Here is a 20,755-nt window from a genome sequence, read left to right as displayed (position 1 = left end):
AGGACTCTCGTTCTGCGTTAATTAAAGGCCTGTTTCTGAAATACAGTAAAATGCATGTTGGTGATTCCTCTTCTCTTCTATATAATGTATCTGTGTGTCACAAAGCTTAGGGCGTTTCGCAAAAAAATTCTGCATGAAAAGGGAGTTGGCGGATACACGAGTGTGCAGCTGATCGGGACGCCAACTAGGGTGCATTATTTTCCCCCTTATCTTATATATTAAAAGTCAAGTGGCCTCTGTGTATGTGTATGCGTGCATGCGTGTGTATGGCTTCGACCACGGAGAAACTGGGGAGAGCTGACGTTTGGCATCTTTATGTATTTTGGGACAAGGATGAATGCCACCAAAACAGAATGTTGATGGGACTAATATGTTTGGAGAAATTATAGATATTACATAACAACAGTGAAGAATTGATGTTGATAATTACATTCTGAACTCACCATTCCAAATCATTTTAGAAACTTTGCACAATTTATTACCACCCTTGAAAAATGTCAGCTACTTATTTTATAATTTTATAAGCACTACCCAATCTAGAGCCCATGGATCCGAAAAATTATTTAATTATTTTCAAATACAAATACTTTTGTATTTGGCCCCATGTCTGCTCATCCCATGCTTATTTATCCTTGGCCAAGTCCTCTAACTCTTCTTGGGGGGAATGAGATATTCCCAAACCAGCTGGGAAATATAATCCCTCCAGCATATCCTGGGTTTTCCCTAGGGCCTCTTCCCAGCTGACCTAAAGAGACGACCAGGAATCATCCTCAACAGAAGCCCGAACCACCTCAGTTGGCTCCTTACAGTATGAAGAAGCAGTGGTTTTACTCCGAGTCCCTGCTGCATAGTCAAGCTTCTCACCCTGTGCTGGAGTGTAAGCCCAGATACCCGCCAGAGGAATCTCCTTTCCGCTGTTTGTATGTACAGTTGTATGAAAAAGTTTGGGCACCCTTGATAATTTTAATGATTTTTCTTTATAAATCATTGATTGTCTGGATCAGAAATTTCAGTTAAATATATCATATAGCAGACAAACACAGTGATATTTGAGAAGTGAAATGAAGTTTATAGGATTTACAGAAAGTGTGCAATAATCCTTTAAACAAAATTAGGCAGGTGCACAAATTTGGGCACCCCAACAGAAAAAATACATCAGTATTCAGTAGATGCACCTTTTGCAGAAATAACAGCTTCTAAACGCTTCCTATAGCTTCCGATGAGAGTCTGGATTCTGGTTGAAGGTATTTTGGACCATTCTTCTTTACAAAACATCTCCAGTTCAGTCAGGTTTGTTGGTTTCTGAGCATGGACAGCCTGCTTAAAATCACACCACAGATTTTGAATAATCAGGTCTGGGGACTGAGATGGCCACTCCAGAACGTTGTACTTGTTCCTCTGCATGAATGCCTTAGTAGATTTTGAGCAGTGTTCAGGGTCATTGTCTTGTTGTAAGATCCAGCCCCGGCGCAACTTCAACTTTGTCACTGATTCATGAACATTGTTCTCAAGAATCTACTGATATTGACTAGAATCCATGTGACCCTCAACTTTAGCAAGATTCCCAGTACCTGCACTGGCCACACAGCCACACAGCGTGATGGAACCACCTCCAAATTTTACTGTAGGTAGCAAGTGTTTTTCTTGGAATGCTGTGTTCTTTTTCAGCCATGCATATCGCCCCTTGTTATGTCCAAATAACTCTATATTAGTTTCATCAGTCCACAGCACCTTATTCCAAAATGAAGCTGGCTTGTCTAAATGTGCTTTAGCATACCTCAAGTGACTGTGTTTGTGGCGTGTATGCAGAAAAGGCTTCCTCTGCATTAAAGCATCATACAGCATCTCCTTTTGCAAAGTGCATTGTATAGTTGAACGCTGCACAGAGACACCATCTGCAGCAAGATCATGTTGTAGGTCTTTGGAGCAGGTCTGTGGGTTGACTATGACTGCTCTCACCATCCTTCGCTTCAGCTTATCTGATTTTTCTTGGCCTGCCACTTCAGGCCTTAACTAGTACTGTGCCTCCAGTCTTCCATTTCCTCACTATGTTCTTCACAGTGGAAACTGACAGCTGAAATCTCTGAGACAGCTTTTTGTATCCATCCCCTAAACCATGACGTTGAACAGTCTTTGTTTTCAGGTAATTTGAGAGTTCTTTAGAGGATCCCATGTTGCCACTCATTAGAAAAGATGCAAAGAGGGGAAACATTTGCAAATGGCTACCTTAAATACCCTTTCTCATGATTGGATTCACCTGTGTAAGGAGGTCAAAGGTCAATTAACTTACTAAACCAATTTTGTGTTCCAATAATTAGTGCTGCATATATATTTTTTATTTATTCATTTATTTATTTATTTATTTCATTCATTTAAAAGAAAAAAAAAAAAAAAACAAAACAGAAAAGCAGAAATAAAGCATCTCCATTACCAGAATGAAAAGGAGCAGAGAGAAGAACAAGTCTTATATTTTCTGCTCCTTTTTACAATACAATATTTCAATATCCAGCGTCATTTTTCAACATTATTTAACAGATTGTATTTCTTTAACTTGTCACATACCACTGACTTATTTCATAATTATGACCATTATTAAATAGATTACATCTCTGACAGGTTACATTTTTAAACTTAAAACATTTTATACATTATTAACAAATTACATTTTTTTTAACTTCCTTACAGCCCACTAACTTATTTTATAGTTTCATACTTACTTAATACATCTAGTTTAATACGTTTTTTAAATAATTTAAGCGACCTTAATTCTTTAATTTCTTTGTTGAGATTGTTCCATAATTTTACACCATTTACTGCAATACTCCGTTCTTTTACTCTGGTTCTGTATCTTGGTTTTCTAAAGACTTCTATTCCTTTCAGTTTATAACTACTTACTCTTTTCTCAAACATATTTTGAATGTTTGTTGGTAAAGTATTTTTATTTGCTTGGTACATTGTTTGTAATATTTTCAAATCGACCAAATCACGAAATTTAAGTACCCTGTACTTAATAAACAATGGATTAGATGGATCTCTAAAACCACTGTTGCTAATCACCCTTAAAGCCCTTTTCTGCAGAATAAACAATGGTTGTATATAAGTTGTATATGTTGATCCCCAGATTTCTACACAATAAGTTAAATATGGGAAAATCAATGAATTGTACAATGTTAATAAACCATAACTATTTAATGAATATTTTACTTTATGCAAAACAGCAATGGCTTTCGCTATTTTTCCTTTTATGTAATTTATGTGTGACTTCCATGTAAGATCTTCATCAATTATGACTCCTAAAAATTTCATTTCTTTTACCCTTTGTATATCCATTCCATCTATTTGTAATGACATGTTATTTTTTTTTGCTCTGTCATTAAACAATATGAAATTTGTCTTATTAATATTTAGTGACAGTCTGTTTATATCAAACCAATGCTTAACCTTTTCCAATTCTGTTTTTATCACTTGTGCTACTTCCTGTATATCTGATCCAGAGTAAAACAGCGTTGTATCATCAGCAAATAAAATGCTACCAAGCACATTAGATACATTCACAAAATCATTGATATACAAAATAAACAGTTTGGGTCCAAGTACTGATCCTTGTGGTACTCCAAATCAATAAAATGACAAGGGTGCCCAACTTTATGCACCTGCCAAATTTTGTTTAAATAATTATTGCACACATCTGCTATATGATATATTTAAATGAAATTTCTGATCCAGACAACCAATGATTTATAAAGGAAAATCATGAAAATTATCAGCAGTGCCCAAACGTTTGCATACTACTGTATGACCTTGTTCTTTTGGTCACTACCCAAAGTTCATCTCTTAACGTTTATGCTCCTTTCGTAAATTGAGAGTCTTGCCTTCTGGCTAAGCTCTTTTGGCACCACAAGAGTCCAGTACAGTATCTGTAAAACATCAGACAAACCCTCAATCTGTCTATCGATCTCACACTCCAGCTTACCCCAACTCGTGAACAAGACCCCAAGATAATTAAACTCCTCTACTTGGGGAAATAACTCTATCCTGACCCAGAGAAGACAATCCACCCTTTTGCGACAGAGGACCATGGTCTCAGATTTGGAGGCGCTGATTCTCATCCCAGTCACTTCACACTCAACTTCAGATAGCGACTTGGTCTATTGGACCACACTCAACTTTGTGTGTGTGTGTGTGTTCTTGCATTTTTGTTGTTTGTTTTTCTAATATGGGGTTGTAAATTGGTTAATTGTGATGAGTTATTCCATTTTTTTTAATAATCCATCGTATTAACTGCTAACAGTGTCACACATCCATTCCCAAACTTAAGAATGGTATGGCCCACTTTTGAAAGGGCATGTGGCAGTTTCTCAAATGTATTGTCTTAAAATAGTTTTTAGTTGTTTTTTTTTTTTCTTTTTGTTTTTTAAAAGACAACATGAATAGCACATCATTTCCATCCCATGGCTTTGATTTATTAGATTAGATTAGATCACATTAGTTTAGATTACATTAAACAGAACTTTACTGATCCCTTGGGAAGACTCCCTCAGGGAAATTGAGGTTCCAGCAGCATTGTATAGCAGCACAGAGGGTAAGAAGCACACAGAGTATCAATATAAATACCAGACATATTGATAAATATTGGTTTACTGGCTACAACTGTTCCTCTCATTCCTGACCTCTGTCTTCCTGTTACTCGTCCTCCCCCTGAGTAAGGAGTTGTACCGTCTGATGGCCTGAGGGACAAAGGAGTTCTTCAATCTCTTGGTCCTGCAAATATTACTTCCGATTACATTTTTTACATAATCAAATGTTATGGGAGTAACTTTCAACTTTAAAATTACATTTTTTTAAAACCTGTATTTAATGATCCCTCAAGGCCCACTTGCCTTATCATCAGGGCACCACCAGGAATCACTTTAGGAATCACTGGACAGATGTGGGTGAAAATAATATATTGTGACTTCTTTGTTGGGATAAGTAATCAGTTACAACATTATAGTTAAACACAAAACAGATTGCAGTGTTTCATTAACGCCTTACACTTAATTTATTAACACTGTTTACTCACAGAGTTGCATCCTGGTGACTTGGATGTGGCTTTTTGTTAACCACACAAAAACAAGTTGATGAACTGCCTGTGGCATTGCCGGTGGAAGTGTTTGGTTTGCAAGGCGCAAATAATGAAACAATAAAAGCAAGACTAAAAATGTTTAAAAAAAAAATTAATGAAGTACTTTAAAAGGGACTTGGTTTGATGCAGCTAGAACAGGGGTCATTCATAAACACCCGCTGCTGTCTGTCCATGACCTCAGTGTCACTTCAGCACATACTCACATGCACATGAGCAGTAGTACAGCACTAATTCCACCCCGTGTCACAGACATGCAGTTGTGTTTATGACCTGTCTGCTGAAAGAGAGAGACAGATTGTGGTGTTTTTCTGTAAACAAAAGCATTTATCAACTTTAATTGCTGCTGCCATATGTGTGCATTTGTGAGTGCCATCATTGTGAAGTGCGCGCACACACTTGCACACATGCTCTAGCTAACATATGGTTTCAAAATTCTCCCATGCTTCCAAATGAGAGAGGAATGGTTTCAAACTGGGAAAAGAAATGTACTTGATCATCATTTAAAGCAACTGTGTGTAGGATATTGTGTCATCTAGTGTTGAGGTCGCAGATTGTACTATGCCATCTTCTGTTTACATTTTTGCTTCTTTGGTGGGAGGGATTCATGCTCCATCGCCTTCTGCTGTGATTAGGAATATGTATGATCCTGTAATTCTCAAAAATGAGGGTTCTCAAAGTTGTTAGCCTGCACTAGCCACCAATACGCAGTATGTAGGGCAGCAAACACTGACTCCTTTACTTTTTTTCAGTGATTCCACTTCTTTTTCCTTTTTTCTTCCAGCCATTAAGTATGTACTATTTGGGCTATTTTATCAACATTGCACTGCAACATGGTGGCCTCCATACGGGGGCTACTTCCATGTTGACATGAAGGGCTCATACTAAGCTCATAAAAACACATTGATTTGTTGCTGCACACTGTAGCTTTAAATTAATCTTCTAATCAATCTTCACCTGGGTGAAGAGCAGTTACCAAGTTGTGTTTTACATAACAAATAAATAAATAAAATAAAAATGAGCACACCATTGTAATACACACATCAATGCAGTGATTTTGTACTATAAATAAATTACAGCGCTCACAGAATGTTTTTGTTCAGTCTTTTAAAAGTGCCATATGATTGTGCTAAAACTATCAAATCGGTGCTGTTTCTTTACAGTATTAAGATATTTATTGAAAGTTTTGATTATTTCGTTTTTCTTTTTATTGTTTCACACTCTGTATTGAATTAAAAGAGAATAATTAATGCCATGATTCCACACACTCTGATACAGTAGGGGACAGTATGCACCTCTAAAGCTGGTTTGCGCAAACACAAAATATAAGTAGTTTTATTTTATTTTCTATATATTAAAAGCCAAGTGGCCTCTGTGTACATGTGTGCGTGTGTGTAACTTGGATCACGGAGAAACTAGGGAGAGCTGACATTTGCTGTTTTGTATGCTTATGTATTTGGGTCAAGGATAAACGCTGCAAAAACAGAAAGTTGATAGGACTAATATTTTGGAGAAATTAGGGATAGTAGGTACCAACAGTGCACAATGGACGTTGATATCACCATTAATCAGTCCCTGGTAACCAGACAAGTTCTAAACAAAGGAACCTTGCCAGTTGCAAAACATGACATCAACTAAATGTGCCAAATAATAAATACAATTATTCACAAAACGTTCTCATTTTAATTTCCTGCACTTTCGGTTAAAATCATTATAGAAACTTTGCATAATTTATTACCACCCTTCAAAAATGCCAGCTACCTATTTTATAAACACTCCCCAATCTAGAACATGTGGATCCCCACGGGCAACACTGTAGTTTTAACTGTTTAGTGTTAAGTTTATTTTCAGACTGTGGCTGATAGTGTGACCAAGGTGAACACCTTCAAACATTGATTCATGAAAATTCAGCAATGTATATCTTCTATTATACATTCCAATTCTAAGGTAAAACTCTACTAGTGTATATTAAAGTATATCTAAATATTTAAAAAAAAAAAAAAGAAGAAGAAGAGAAGAGTAGAGCCACTTAGGTGCCTGTACTTGAGAACCAGGGATGGTAGGTTTAAAAGGTTTTTTATCCCATGGGAACTCTCCCTACCCACCAAAGCAACTCAAGAATATGGACAGCATTTATATAAGTAACATATACACAATTAGGGTAGTAAAAACATATACAAGAAATATAGTTACATAATATTATAGGAGTTAGCTCCTGAAACCTAAATGTTCATATCGGAGAAGATTGTAGTATATGTCTCCCTAATCTGTAGACTTGTTGTAAAACTAAATTATAGCTAGCAGGCTAAGCTATAAATATAGTTATGTTATTATAGAAACAGAAGCTATGATGTAATATGTCTATCTAAAGTTCACTCTGCTAGCTTACTATAGGAAGACAAAATCCATACTCTACATGCTTTCTAATAGAAACCCCAAACTTAGATACTATCTGTTGATATAAGAACCTATAAACTGAAGAAACATAAAAAATACACCATGTAAAATAAAAGTGTAAATCGCGAAAGTAAGCTAACTATAACTTGATGAGCTACCGTTTAATTATCCAACTGTACCTTGCTGGGCCAACAAAGCTAAACAAAGCCGATAGATTTAATCATTCACGTGTCTTGGAAAAACCATTATCTTTTATAAGTGGTTAGCATTAAATAGCGCAATACTTATGGCTAATGTTAGCATGACTGAATGGGTCCTTTGTGAGCATGTTATTGCAAATATCTGTAATAATATGGCTTGTTGTACGATTAATTGGAGTAACAGCAGTAAGACGTGTGTGCTCCAGTTATTGGTGCCAGCTTACGCCCACAGACAGCCACAACGCCAAGAGCCCCACCTTCATTGTGGATACACATACAGAGTCACAGAGTCACACATGTCAGGCCCTTTATATACAGGATTCCACCTCTTCCAAACCAGGGGAAATACCACCTTTGATCATCTTCTGTGTAAAAAAGGAAAAAAAAAATTCCAGTCACAGGGTTTCTGTTGGAAACCTGTGTGACGGCACACAGAGAGGACCATTGAGCCGACTGAGCACCACCCATAAACTTCAACCTCTGATCCCACACACGTGAGTGTGACACGCCATCACTATGGTAACCCCCGTCAGCGCCTAAGCTTTAGCATCACTCAATACGTTGAGATAGGATGAATTTCCTTTGAGAGTGTTTGTGGGTTGTACAGTGACGGCGGTGGTAGGAGGGTGCGAGAGGAAACGGACACACAGGCATGTGTCTATAAGAGGACTCACTCACTACATGTGTTTGTCTGGAGCTGGCTGGGTCAAAAGGGTCTTTGTGCTGTGAAAATAAAAAAAAAATCCCCCCCACTATCCACCTTTGCTCAGGCTTCCCTTCCAAACCACACCTTTCTTAGTAAGCACAATGCAACTACATTGCCTTATCTAGAGGTAAAGCTACAAATGCAGTTGCCATTTTGACTGCTTCATAGTAGATTTAGATGTATTCAGGGTTCCATGTGTCAGTATAGTCATATCTATTACTTTCAAATTGATTACACTGGTCAAAAAAACAAAACAAAAACAATTCTTGCAGGGACTTTGAGAACTGATTTAGGAACATTTTGGGGTGCTGAATCCAAATCTGGGCTCAGATTTCCTCTATCACATGACATTTCTTTGCAATCTGCAATCTGGATTACGCAAAAGTTGCTCATTCACTCACAAGTATGACGCCACTAATCATGCACCAAAAGCAGTTTCAAAAGCATAGTTTTTAAACCAGGTTCGCCATATGTGAACAAGAGCCGTAATATCATTTATGGTGTCGAAGAGGTGTGCGAGACTGCAGCTTTTGTTTAAATGCATGATACGAAAGATTTGTTTTCATATCTCAAAAACGTGATGTGATTGGTAAAAACTAACAGCAGCTTCGGATTCAGTGCCCCCAGAGTACCCAAAATACGTTGAAAAAGTCCATGCAAGAAAAATTGTGTTGACCAGTGTTGTATACGTGGGCAGCGTGGTAGCTTATGTAGTGGTTGCTCTGCATTGTGTTGGACTCGTCCCACTAGCTCTGCTCAGGATGCGAACTCACAATCTCTGACCAGTCAGCTAAAACCCGGGCTCTGGCCTGAGTAGCCAGAATATCCTTTGGCGGTCGGCGGATTGAGGCCTACTGACAACAACATGCAAAGCGACTCTTGCTGGCCTCCGTCACACTCAGCGCCCCCACTTGAACTTCACTCCCATCCGGGTCACGGCATCAGTTTAGTGGCTGCTTTGCGTTGTGTTGGTTTCTTCCAATTCAGGATGCAAACTCACAATCTCTGGCATGGGAGGCAGACACTCCAACCCATCAGCTAAAAACCTAGGCTCTGGCCTGAGTGGCCAGAATATCCTTTGGCTGTCGGGGAGTGAGGCCCATTGACTACCACATGCACAGCGACTCCTGCTGGCCTCCGTCACACTGAGTGGATAGCACTGTTGCCTCACAGCAAGAAGGTCATGGGATCACTTCCCGCCTGGGCCTTTCTGTGGTGAGTTTGTATGTTCTCCCAGTGTTTACGTTTTCCGGCTTTCTCCCACCTCCAAAAAAAAAAACAAGCAGGTGAGGTGATTTGGTGACTCTAAACTGACCGTAGGTGTGCATGCATCAGACATGGGGTCAAATACTTTGCATTGTATTTAAATACAAATACAAATACTTTGTACTTTTTCAAATACAAATACAAATACTTTATATTTTGAGTATTTCAAATACAAATACAAATACTTTCTATGAACTATAAACAACAAATCAACGCAAAAACTGATAAACCGGTGACAATTTATTATGAAAATAGCATGACCAAATACTGTTGATAAGTAAAGGATTGAATGTTTTATCACAAATTCACTATTATAATATCACAGGCAATAATCAAACTATCACAATTGTTGTGTGTGGGCCGCTGAAGAGGAGGTACTGCTGGCCCATCACCACCAGAGGGCGCCCTGCCTGGAGTGCGGGCTCCAGGCACCAGAGGGCGCCGCCGCCTGATGAGAGCAGCCAGGGTGACAGCTGTCACCCATTACTGGACACAGCTGACTTCACTCAGTACGGAGGTATATCAGCAGGACAGCGTCTCCACCTCAGTGCCGAGATATCACCTTGAGTTTCAGGTAATCACCTCTGCAACATATATCTGTGTTCAGATAAGTACTCACCTTTCCTGCTTCAGTGTGACAAGAGGTGGAGGCGGCTTTGCCCCTCTCATCTACCGGGTGCGGTCGCATCCCACCCTGTGTGTTTGTGTTCTTTCCCGCCAGCAGTACCGGATCCGACGAGCGGAGGCAGTGGCCACCTGGGAATTCGGGACTTGGCGGTTCCAGTACTTCTGGGTTTCGGTGGCAGAGGAGATCTGGGTGGTTCCGGTTCAACTAGGACGGACGTCTCCTACCTTCGGGCCTGCCCACAAGACACCAGCAGATTTCGGCTTACATCTCCAAATTGCTAATTGTTGTATCAGTTGTGCTATTTTCACAACAGTAAAACTTGTTCTTACTTTTCTCCATTGTCCGTTCATTGCGCCCCCTGTTGTGGGTCCGTGTACCTACACTTTCACAACAACAATCTATATTCAACACGGTGTCACAGAGATTCCCAATTTTGAAAAGTATTTGAAAAAGTATCTGGAAATTCTTGGAATCGGCGATGTATTTGAAATACAAATACAAATACTTTTAATTCAAAATCAGAAAATACAAATACTCCGAAAAATGTATTTAAGTATTTTCAAATACAAATACTTTTGTATTTGGCCCCATGTCTGGCATGCATGTATGAATGTGTGGACTGGCATCCTGTCCACGCACACCCTATGACTGCTGGGATGGGCTCCAGCCCCCCAGTGACTCATGACCGATGTAAAGGAGTATAGAAGATGAATGAATGAATGATTATGCACGGGTCAGCTCCAGTGTAAATTGTGTATATGCATTTGCCATGTGGAATATTACTGCAACATTCCACATGACAGTAAAAAGTGCATACTCTGCTTCAAATCATTATTTTTGTATGTGCTCTGTGGGGACAACATTATGATTTATAATACAAGGTTATAAGTGTTTTTCCTAACATTAGCCTTCATTTTCGTCATGCTTTTCAAATTTGTCACTGCATTTATAAGCCATTAGAGCTCTTGTAAATGCTTGAAAAATACTTACCACTTCCTTTTTCATAAATTCTGGTCACTTCACAATGTATTTAGCTGTATTTTAAAAAATATTGCCTGCTTTTCATTCGATACATTTATATGTTTGGCTTTCTTTCACCTGTCAAGTATAATACGTCACCCTGTCCACTAATGTTAATGTGGAGTTTTAATGTAGGTTTTGTAACACTGGGCTGCTGATATGGCTCGTTTTATTAAGCGCTGGTGAAGCATGCTATTGCAACAGCTAAATATTTTCCTGATTCCTGAAAGGCAAAGTTCCTGCTCTTTAATTATGAAGACATCCAGCGGTTTCATGTGCTCATTTGGTTTAATGTTGGTTAATTAGGCTTTGGCCTTCGGCTGTCATGTGGTGCTGCACCTAACAGAATCCTTTTATCTTTGTGCGGTGACTGGATAAACATTTCAGCTTTTTCAAGTCAGTGTTAAAAGGCTGAATTTTACAGCATGGCTGTTAAATGTATGTCTAAAATATTCTGCCAGAGAATTCAGGGTTAAGAGTGATGTCATGTGTCCAAATTTAAAATCTACAGAGTACTTATGTATTTCTTGGCTTTAGGTTGCACATATGGCAAATTTAAGGGCTTAAGGTCCATTTGACAGCAGGTTTTTATTCACCGTGCAGCATTGCAAGTTATCATTTATATATATTTTGGCTGTTTCGCCTAAACTTTGAAGTGTTGTTACCTCAGGAGCCACAGTAAGAGGTTTTTGGTGTTTCATTTGATAGGCCTCAGTATGTGAGTGCCCCGCCCCCGGTCTTCTCTAATTAGGCACCTGTTGTTGTGCGAGAACAGGACACGACATCCAACCAAGAGCATGGTACCAAATGTTGGTGGCAGCCACGCCAACTAGTGCACAGGCCAACCCGCGGTAAACCATGGGTTTAATTTCGAAGCATGTAATTCAAACATGTCTTGTTTGTTTAAGTGTATTTACGGCACAACAGCATCCCGTAACACCGTCTGTGCACTCAAACTTCAAGGGCCTCCAGCTGCATGCAGGCTGAAAATAAAACTGGAAGCACGTGTGCCAATAAAAAAAATGGGAAGATCATTATAGGGACACTTGTCCATAATCATTTTCAGCCACTTGATTGTCTTTTTAAAAATCAGTTTGGAAATGTGTCCATTTAAAGGACAATTAATTGGACATATACTTGTAATTTTGGAGCAAAAATATTCCCAATGATAAAAAAATTAATTTTGCAATAATTCACCATGAATTGTCTGTCATTATTTGACTGTCTTACTGAAATACAGCGAGAGGTCATTTCATTGGTCTCAAAAACCAAAACAGAGATATCAATCAATCAATCAATCAATCAATTTTTTATATAGCGCCAAATCACAACAAACAGTTGCCCCAAGGCGCTTTATATTGTAAGGCAAGGCCATACAATAATTACGTAAAACCCCAACGGTCAAAACGACCCCCTGTGAGCAAGCACTTGGCTACAGTGGGAAGGAAAAACTCCCTTTTAACAGGAAGAAACCTCCAGCAGAACCAGGCTCAGGGAGGGGCAGTCTTCTGCTGGGACTGGTTGGGGCTGAGGGAGAGAAGCAGGAAAAAGACATGCTGTGGAGGGGAGCAGAGATCGATCACTAATGATTAAATGCAGAGTGGTGCATACAGAGCAAAAAGAGAAAGAAACAGTGCATCATGGGAACCCCCCAGCAGTCTACATCTATAGCAGCATAACTAAGGGATGGTTCAGGGTCACCCGATCCAGCCCTAACTATAAGCTTTAGCAAAAAGGAAAGTTTTAAGCCTAATCTTAAAAGTAGAGAGGGTGTCTGTCTCCCTGATCCGAATTGGGAGCTGGTTCCACAGGAGAGGAGCCTGAAAGCTGAAGGCTCTGCCTCCCATTCTACTCTTACAAACCCTAGGAACTACAAGTAAGCCTGCAGTCTGAGAGCGAAGCGCTCTATTGGGGTGATATGGTACTACGAGGTCCCTAAGATAAGATGGGACCTGATTATTCAAAACCTTATCCAGTCAGATAGATATCAGTTAGATATCCAGTCAATGTCCAAAAATCCTCATTTGCATCAAAATATACACTTGGGATCTCTGAGTAATTTAAGGCCATAGTTTTCTTTCTGTCTTCACTGGTTACTCAAATAGAGCAAGGCATGATTTTATTGAGGTCAAAAGTCAAAAGCAGGGATTTGTGGTCATTTTCTAGAATATGTTTAATTGGAGAAGTTATAAACTTTGGGTCACTGAGGAATTTAAGCCTAAAATACTCACTCTGCCCTCAGTGGTTACTCAGATCTGATTATTTGTTGATTTTTTTCTATTTTTGGATGTTGCCATGGTAATGCTACAATTTCTCACAAACTGGGGAGGTAATTGAAACTTGTATCTTGCAAACAGTGTTGCCACAGTTACTTTGAAAAGCTACTTTTTTAGTTACTTTACTTTATACAGTTATACTGTATTAGCACCCGCCAACAACTTGTAACCAATAAGTAATATAACTAACAAGGCAACTAGTAATCTAACTTGGTTACTCTTAAGACGGAGCAATCAGCAAAAGTAACTATTAGTTACTTTGCTGAGTACTTAATCATAAAAATATCCAAGTTAGATTACTAATTACTTTATTAGTTACATTCAGCAACTGCAGGCAAGTTGTCCACAGCTGCTAATGAAGTAACTGTATAAAGTAACTGTAAAATGTAACTGTACAAAGTAACTACAACCCCAATTCCAATGAAGTTGGGACGTTGGGTAAAATGTAAATAAAAACAGAATACAATGATTTGCAAATCTTCTTCAACCTATATTCAATTGAATACACCACAAAGACACGATATTTAATGTTCAAACTGATAAACTTTATTGTTTTTGTGCAAATATTTTCTCATTTTGAAATGGATGCCTGCAACATGTTTCAAAAAAGCTGGGACAGTGGTATGTTTACCACTGTGTTACATCACCTTTCCTTCTAACAACACTCAGTAAGCGTTTGGGAACTGAGGACAGTAACAAAGTAACTTTTCAAAGTTACTGCGGCAACACTGCTTGCAAATAATTTCACAACAAAACAAAAATCATTTAATGAGTAGTTGCTGAGATAAGGTATAATGTTAGAAGAAGCCCCAATGGGTCAACAAGCGGAATCTGGTGCATTAAATGGAGTGCATTTATATAGCGCTTTTCCATCTACACCAGATGCTCAAAGCGCTTTTACACATTAATGCCTCACATTCACCCCAATGTCAGGGTGCTGCCATACAAGGCGCCCACTACATACCGGGAGTAACTTGGGGATTAAGGATGTTGCCCAAGGGCCCTTAGTGATTTTCCGGACAAGTTGGGATTTGAACCAAGGATCCTCTGGTCTCAAGTCCAACGATTTAAGCACTAGACCATCACCTCCCCATTATGTATATTTTTTAAATGTATTTATTTTCATTTTTGACTTCATTTAATTTTCTGGGCTTGGTGACTTAGTCAGGTCAGTACACGGGTCATGCAATAAGATTTTTAAAAGGTTTTGACTAAGTGTGTGGAAATTTTGAGCTTTCTGTGATTTACATTAAAGGTAACACCTTTACTGCAGTAACCTGGTCATTCGTGAGACATGCTCTGTCTGAAACACTCTCCAAGTGAATCACACAAATCTGTCATCAAAAGATAACAGACATATATGTTGTCATGTCTCCACTCGAAAAGTGTGTCTGCTTTTCAGATTTGCTCAGGCCAGCTTTTTTTTTTGTTATGCAGTATAACCCAGCCCAAACACTTTGAAGGTTTTTCTCTTATGTGGGATAAAAGACGACTACACGTCTACATGTTGAAAGTTGGCCATTGCTGATGCTGTAGGTTAAAATACTCACTCTCCATTCTGAACTGTTTGTGAATCCAGGTTTTTAAAGTTCTTGTGAGTCTTTTTCTAGTCTTTAGCATTTTTAACACTTGATTATGAAGGCCTGGGGGGGGGCAAAGGTGTCACATCACTTCAGGGGCACAGGCAAGCCACTAAACCCCACTAAAAACTTGATCTGAGGTGAAGATGGGGAACACTCTACAGTGAGACACCCTTGTTTGCATTGATTGGGGGAATGATTGATTGATAAATTGATTGGTAAATGTGGGGGAGCGATATGTAGGACCATGACACTTCCTTAATCTGGTAGCCATACATTGTGTAGGCTCATTTTCCCAGCTTCCCTATTTTCCTGTCCCATGTGGACTCCAAGAGAGGGTAAGGTAGTTCAAAGAGCTAATGTGCAGCTACTGCAGGTTTCAAACACAATTGTCTCAATTTCCCCAGCAAGAGCCAGAAACATTCACCAGCCAATGTTGTGATGCAAAATGATCTGGATTACTCATTATGATCTTTGATTTGTGTGTGTGTGTGTGTGTGTGTGTGTGTGTGTGTGTGTGTGTGTGTGTGTGTGTGTGTGTGTGTGTGTGTGGTGTGTGTGTGTGTGTGTGTGTGTGTGTGTGTGTGTGTGTGTGGTGGTTGGGAGGATTATGAGGCAATTGGGTGGGGGTGGGTGGGTGGGTGTAGGAAAACCACATCCATATGTTGAAGGAGCAGAGCACCTCCTCCACGGAGCCCCATTTTCCGTAAACTACCCAAAATACCTCAACACCCGCCTCACAGTTGATGTCTAGGAAAATGAGTTTGGGAACCATGAAAACTGAGGTTCTCCAGACAGCTTCTCCTCCCACTCCTCACAGGAGCAGAAACCACAGGCTGCATCTCAGTAGGAAGATTGATTAAGATCTCAATCCTCATCTGATTATGTTTTTCCTCTGGCTTGCTTTTCCGTAGGGCGAACCCGGTCCCAATGGAAACCCAGGCCAACCTGGCCCACCTGGGCTCAAGGTATCTTGCGCACACACGCAAATGTACAAGCAAGCTTTCTTTTTCACCCCCCCCCCCATACACACACACACACACACACACACACACACACACACACACACACACACACACACACACACACACACACACACACACACACACACACACAAACCCAACTAGCACATTGATTTTTCCACATTACAGCCCAACATGTTTTAAGTTCCTGCTTGTGCTGCTTAATAAGATGTTTATGATCTAAAGGGTCTAAAGGGTTCCATATGTTTGCGTGATGTTTTTCAGTCTGAGATAATATTTCTTGGTTGTGACTAAAGTCTTTTGTCCTAAATGATTTCTGACTCTGGACGAACAGTATGACAGAAGGTTGTTGGGAAACCACAGAGCAGGTGATTCATGTCAATTTAATATCACTCATTTTGGTCTACAGTCTGCTGTGTGCTCAGTGTAATACACAATCCCACATATCCCACACATATGAAATATCCTACATATATTAGATTAGATTATCAAAAGTGAAAAAAGTTAAAACAGTTTGCAAATAGAAATATAAATACAGATACACAATATAAATACCAGACATACTGATCAATACTGCTACTGTTCCTCTCATTCTCATTCCCGGTCTCTGTCTTCCTGTTGTTCCTCCGCCCCCTGAGTGAGGAGTTGTACAGTCTGATGGCCTGAGGGACAAAGGAGTTTTTCAGTCTGTTGGTCCTGTACTTGGGAAGGAGCAGTCTGTGGCTGAAGAGGTTCCTCTGGTTGCTGATGACGATGTGCAGAGGGTGACTGGCATCATCCATAATGACCCCCAGTCATACCACTAAATGTGGTCCATATTGTACTAAAACTCTTTAAGTTATTTTGTTCACACATCAGCAGATGGACACACACATAAGACCAAAAATAATTCCCGATAATGACAGACTTGTCCACAAAATGTTGCCTGTCACAGCAAGCACACTGATATGGTTGAATACAAACCAAAAATACTTTACTGTGAAGCCCAGTGTGATAAAAACAGTAAATTTCACAGTCTATCAAAGCGTCAAGCAATTTTGAAATTTCAGGCTGTGTGTCGCCAAGTTGGCAAACAGGTTCAAATAGGGGTGCCCGCAACAAAAACGTCTATGGATTGTCTCCACCCAATTGTACTCGTAATGTTGACTAGCCTTGGCTGGGGAATTAACCTGCAGTGGACTGGCATCCCATCTAGGGGGAGTCATAGACATAGAATGCCAAGCCTACAAGGAGATAATAGGTTTTCCATGTCTGCAGGATGCATAGGTTTTGCGGTCCAGTCTCACCTAGTTTGAGACACCAGAGAAAGCCCTTAATATTCAGGGAATTTTCACTTTATCATTTGTGCAATGAGATTTTTTTGCCAAACATTTTCTTATTCTCTGAGTTCCAAAACATTGCTCAAAAGTGGGTGTACTTGTAGGCATAATGTATGTGTAATGCAGTGGTGATGTTACTATATGTGCTGTGCCTCTGTAACACAACCATGAGTGTGTTTGCTTCCACTGCAACCCGAGTGCAGAGAAGTGAGACGGGCAACAAGACACCAGGAGAGTTTGAAGTGATTTATTCGAGAGTCAGGGAAAGGCATTATGGGATGGAAAGTGAGAACTCCAAATAAATCTGTCTCATTTTAGCACGTGAACAGAGAATGACCTTACCCAGTACAAATCCTGTGTGTCACTCATGTTACTGTCTACACTGAATGTATGTTTTGGCAAACAGCCTTCATCTCTCATATAGTTTATGGCACACAGGAAGGAGCAATGCATGGATTACAAATACATCATAAAAAAGAGCCTTATATAAATTACAGCCATGCTACTGCATGCAGTCTTACTGCTTACCACAAGGTTTCTCCATCAGTGAAGATGTCACCATGCCAGGTCAGGTCTGGGTGCAGGTGCTGGTGTTAACATTGCTGCATTCACCAAACGGAACCACCTAAGATCCCGATTGGCATCTCCACAGGTAGACAACTGATGCATTACCCCTCTCAAAGATAGCCATCTATCTGGCACAGATGAAACGTGGATGCCCACTTTGTCTTCTCCTGTTGCTGGGGTCTTCATCATTAATGTACCCACATGCTGGATCGTGCACAGAGAAATGCGCCACATGGCCAAAATGTCACAGTTGACGCTCCCTCACCATGCAAGTGATGCTTCTAATCTTAGTCTGCCTAAGTAACCATTTATTTTACACCGTCATAGGACAGCACTGTCTTGTTTGAACACAGCATGATATTGTGGGCTTTGATCATTTACTTGCCATTGCGCAATAAATACACAGCATAATTTCACATGAGAAAATGGTGTACTGTTTTGTTTTCAGATGCAATCACCGAAACAGTCACGAAAAAGTGCATTTTTTTTTGGTTTCCACTGGAGAAGGGAAGACGGCAAATGTGAGAGGTCGTGTCAGTAAGTGTTAGCCTACGCAACTAACCAGAGTAGCTACGTTCTCTCGCCTGCACAACTGCCTTGATATGTTTGAGTTCTGGCTCATAAACAAACCGCCACACATGTCCACTTTCCACCGCATCGTCACTTTGTCTTTGCATTTTCACATTGTTTGCATGTAATTTGCCCAAAAACTCAGAGAAAGTGCCATGTTATTTTCCACTGGAATTAGAGAAATTACATCATATGTGTCATATTTTACCTCTTTAGCGCCCGCCCTCAAACGAGACTGCTCTGCCCAATTCCAGCAGTGCCCAAGGATCCTATGAAGAGACCTGGTTCCAAAGATATTGAGTAATCACCTTAGGTCTTTTGATTAGCATCCCAGTCTCACAACCGTAAAGTAAAGACAGGAAGCACTGGCACCTTCACGAAATGGACCTCCGTTCTCCTGTTAAAATATTAGAATCACCAAACATCTCTTTCCAGCGACATCATGACTCCATAAGCTCTTCCAAGGTGCCTCTTGAGCACAAAGACCAAGGAGCCAGAGACATGAATGTCACTGCCAAAATAAGTAAAAAACTTTAGATGTTCACAGATGTTCCTGGCTGAGTCCAGGACGGCACTGAAAGCCAGGATCTTAGTCTTGATCCAGCACAATCAAAAATCCAGACACTCCAATCCAACTGACCACCACAGGTTGAGTAAAGCAACCACATATGTCCCTCTTTCCCTGATGCAGTTTATGACATTTTGGCTATGTTCTCTGGTTTTGACTCTTGCACAGAAAAAGAGATCACTATCTGTCAATAATATGGTTTATGACATGATGATAGCGTGTACTCTATGATAATAACTTGTATGTATTTTTCAGTCAAAATTCTCCAGTGTGACCAAGATGTAAGTGAAGCTGATTGGTTTAATATCACTTGTCTGATTGCCTTGTCTGATAATCTCATGAATATAATTTGTTTCATTACTGTCATTTTGGCAGTACATCTTAAAACAATGACATACTGAACAATCACATCTGGCGGCAGTCAAAGCTTTATTGTGACAATAAGACTCATGCTGATACAGATTGTTGGCACAGACAGTAGGATAAATGCCAAAGATCATGTCATTACCACACAACGGTGCGCCAGACAAACCTCAGCAGACATCCACAGTCCAGAAGGAACATTAGTAGAGTGATTGTAGGAAGAAGGTTGAGTCCACAATGAGGGCATGTATTCGGTGATTGAATGCTTCACCGAGCTCTGGTCAGACTGGAGCAGATCAGGCTTCTTCTACCTGCCCTGTGTTGAGAGAGTGATTCAATAGTGTTTGATGTCTGTGTGCAGCCTGATCTTTGTTCTGTCATCGTTAATAAATTAAACAAAGTTGTAAATAGCAGGGGTCCCAGGGGAGAGACGGAGTCAGCACTCAGTTTAATTTCCGACGCACGGCTTTGATGTGCTGAAACCCTGTTATTGTTTCCTGCTAACTGGAGGGCTGGAGCACCTCCTCAATGCACCATGCTAAACCTGGACATTTTCTCTATATGTCTGCCATCTGTTGTATATTTGTCAAAGACACTTTTGCTAAGATGCACAGATGAATTGTGTTGCATTCAATGATTCCTTCTGCTTTTGGTCTGTTAGGGTAAGAAAGGAGACCCCGGCATTTCACCTGGGCCAGCATCTAAAGGAGATAAGGTATTGCATGGGTCTTTTTTTAATAAAATAATACCAAAAATGACACATTCCTATAGCACAGTTATAATTAGATTTTGTACTGCCAGATGTTCCTCTTTTCTTAGTTTCTGACATTTAGATTTTTGTTTCCAAGGGAGACTCAGGGATTATTGGCCCGGTTGGACCACATGGCCAAACAGGTCGAAAGGTAAGGCAGAACCTCCCTACCCCCATTTATTCACTGTGGCCAAGTGGTCAGTGCATTTGCTTCCAAAACAGAAGGTTCCCGGTTCAAGACCACCAGTGCCCAGTCTCCCTATAATGTGGAATTGTGTTAGGAAAGGCATCCAGTGTAAAACTTGTGTCAAATCAACATGTAGGTCCATGGCTCGATCACTGTGCCGCCTCATCCTGTTGAGCATGAGTGGGGCCTGCAGTTTAACCCAGCTCAGACTGACAGCCAGTCCTACACAGAGGCAGTTATAGTCACCAGTTA

At 40.0% G+C, this 20,755-nt stretch overlaps 1 protein-coding gene across 1 annotated transcript in view; it reads left to right on the top strand.

Moving 5' to 3' along the window:
* The window catches only part of col27a1a (collagen, type XXVII, alpha 1a), a 176,848-nt gene that overhangs the window by 37,311 nt on the left and 118,782 nt on the right, over nucleotides 1-20,755 (top strand). The window contains exons 5-7 of the mRNA XM_034191963.1: nucleotides 16,110-16,163; nucleotides 20,227-20,280; nucleotides 20,414-20,467. Coding sequence (XP_034047854.1) covers nucleotides 16,110-16,163; nucleotides 20,227-20,280; nucleotides 20,414-20,467 — 162 coding nt within the window. The remainder of the gene's footprint in view (nucleotides 1-16,109; nucleotides 16,164-20,226; nucleotides 20,281-20,413; nucleotides 20,468-20,755) is intronic.

This window comes from Thalassophryne amazonica, chromosome 17 (genome assembly GCF_902500255.1).
Source record: "Thalassophryne amazonica chromosome 17, fThaAma1.1, whole genome shotgun sequence".
Taxonomy (NCBI): Eukaryota; Metazoa; Chordata; class Actinopteri; order Batrachoidiformes; family Batrachoididae; genus Thalassophryne; species Thalassophryne amazonica.
This window is presented reverse-complemented; position numbering and strand designations above follow the sequence as displayed.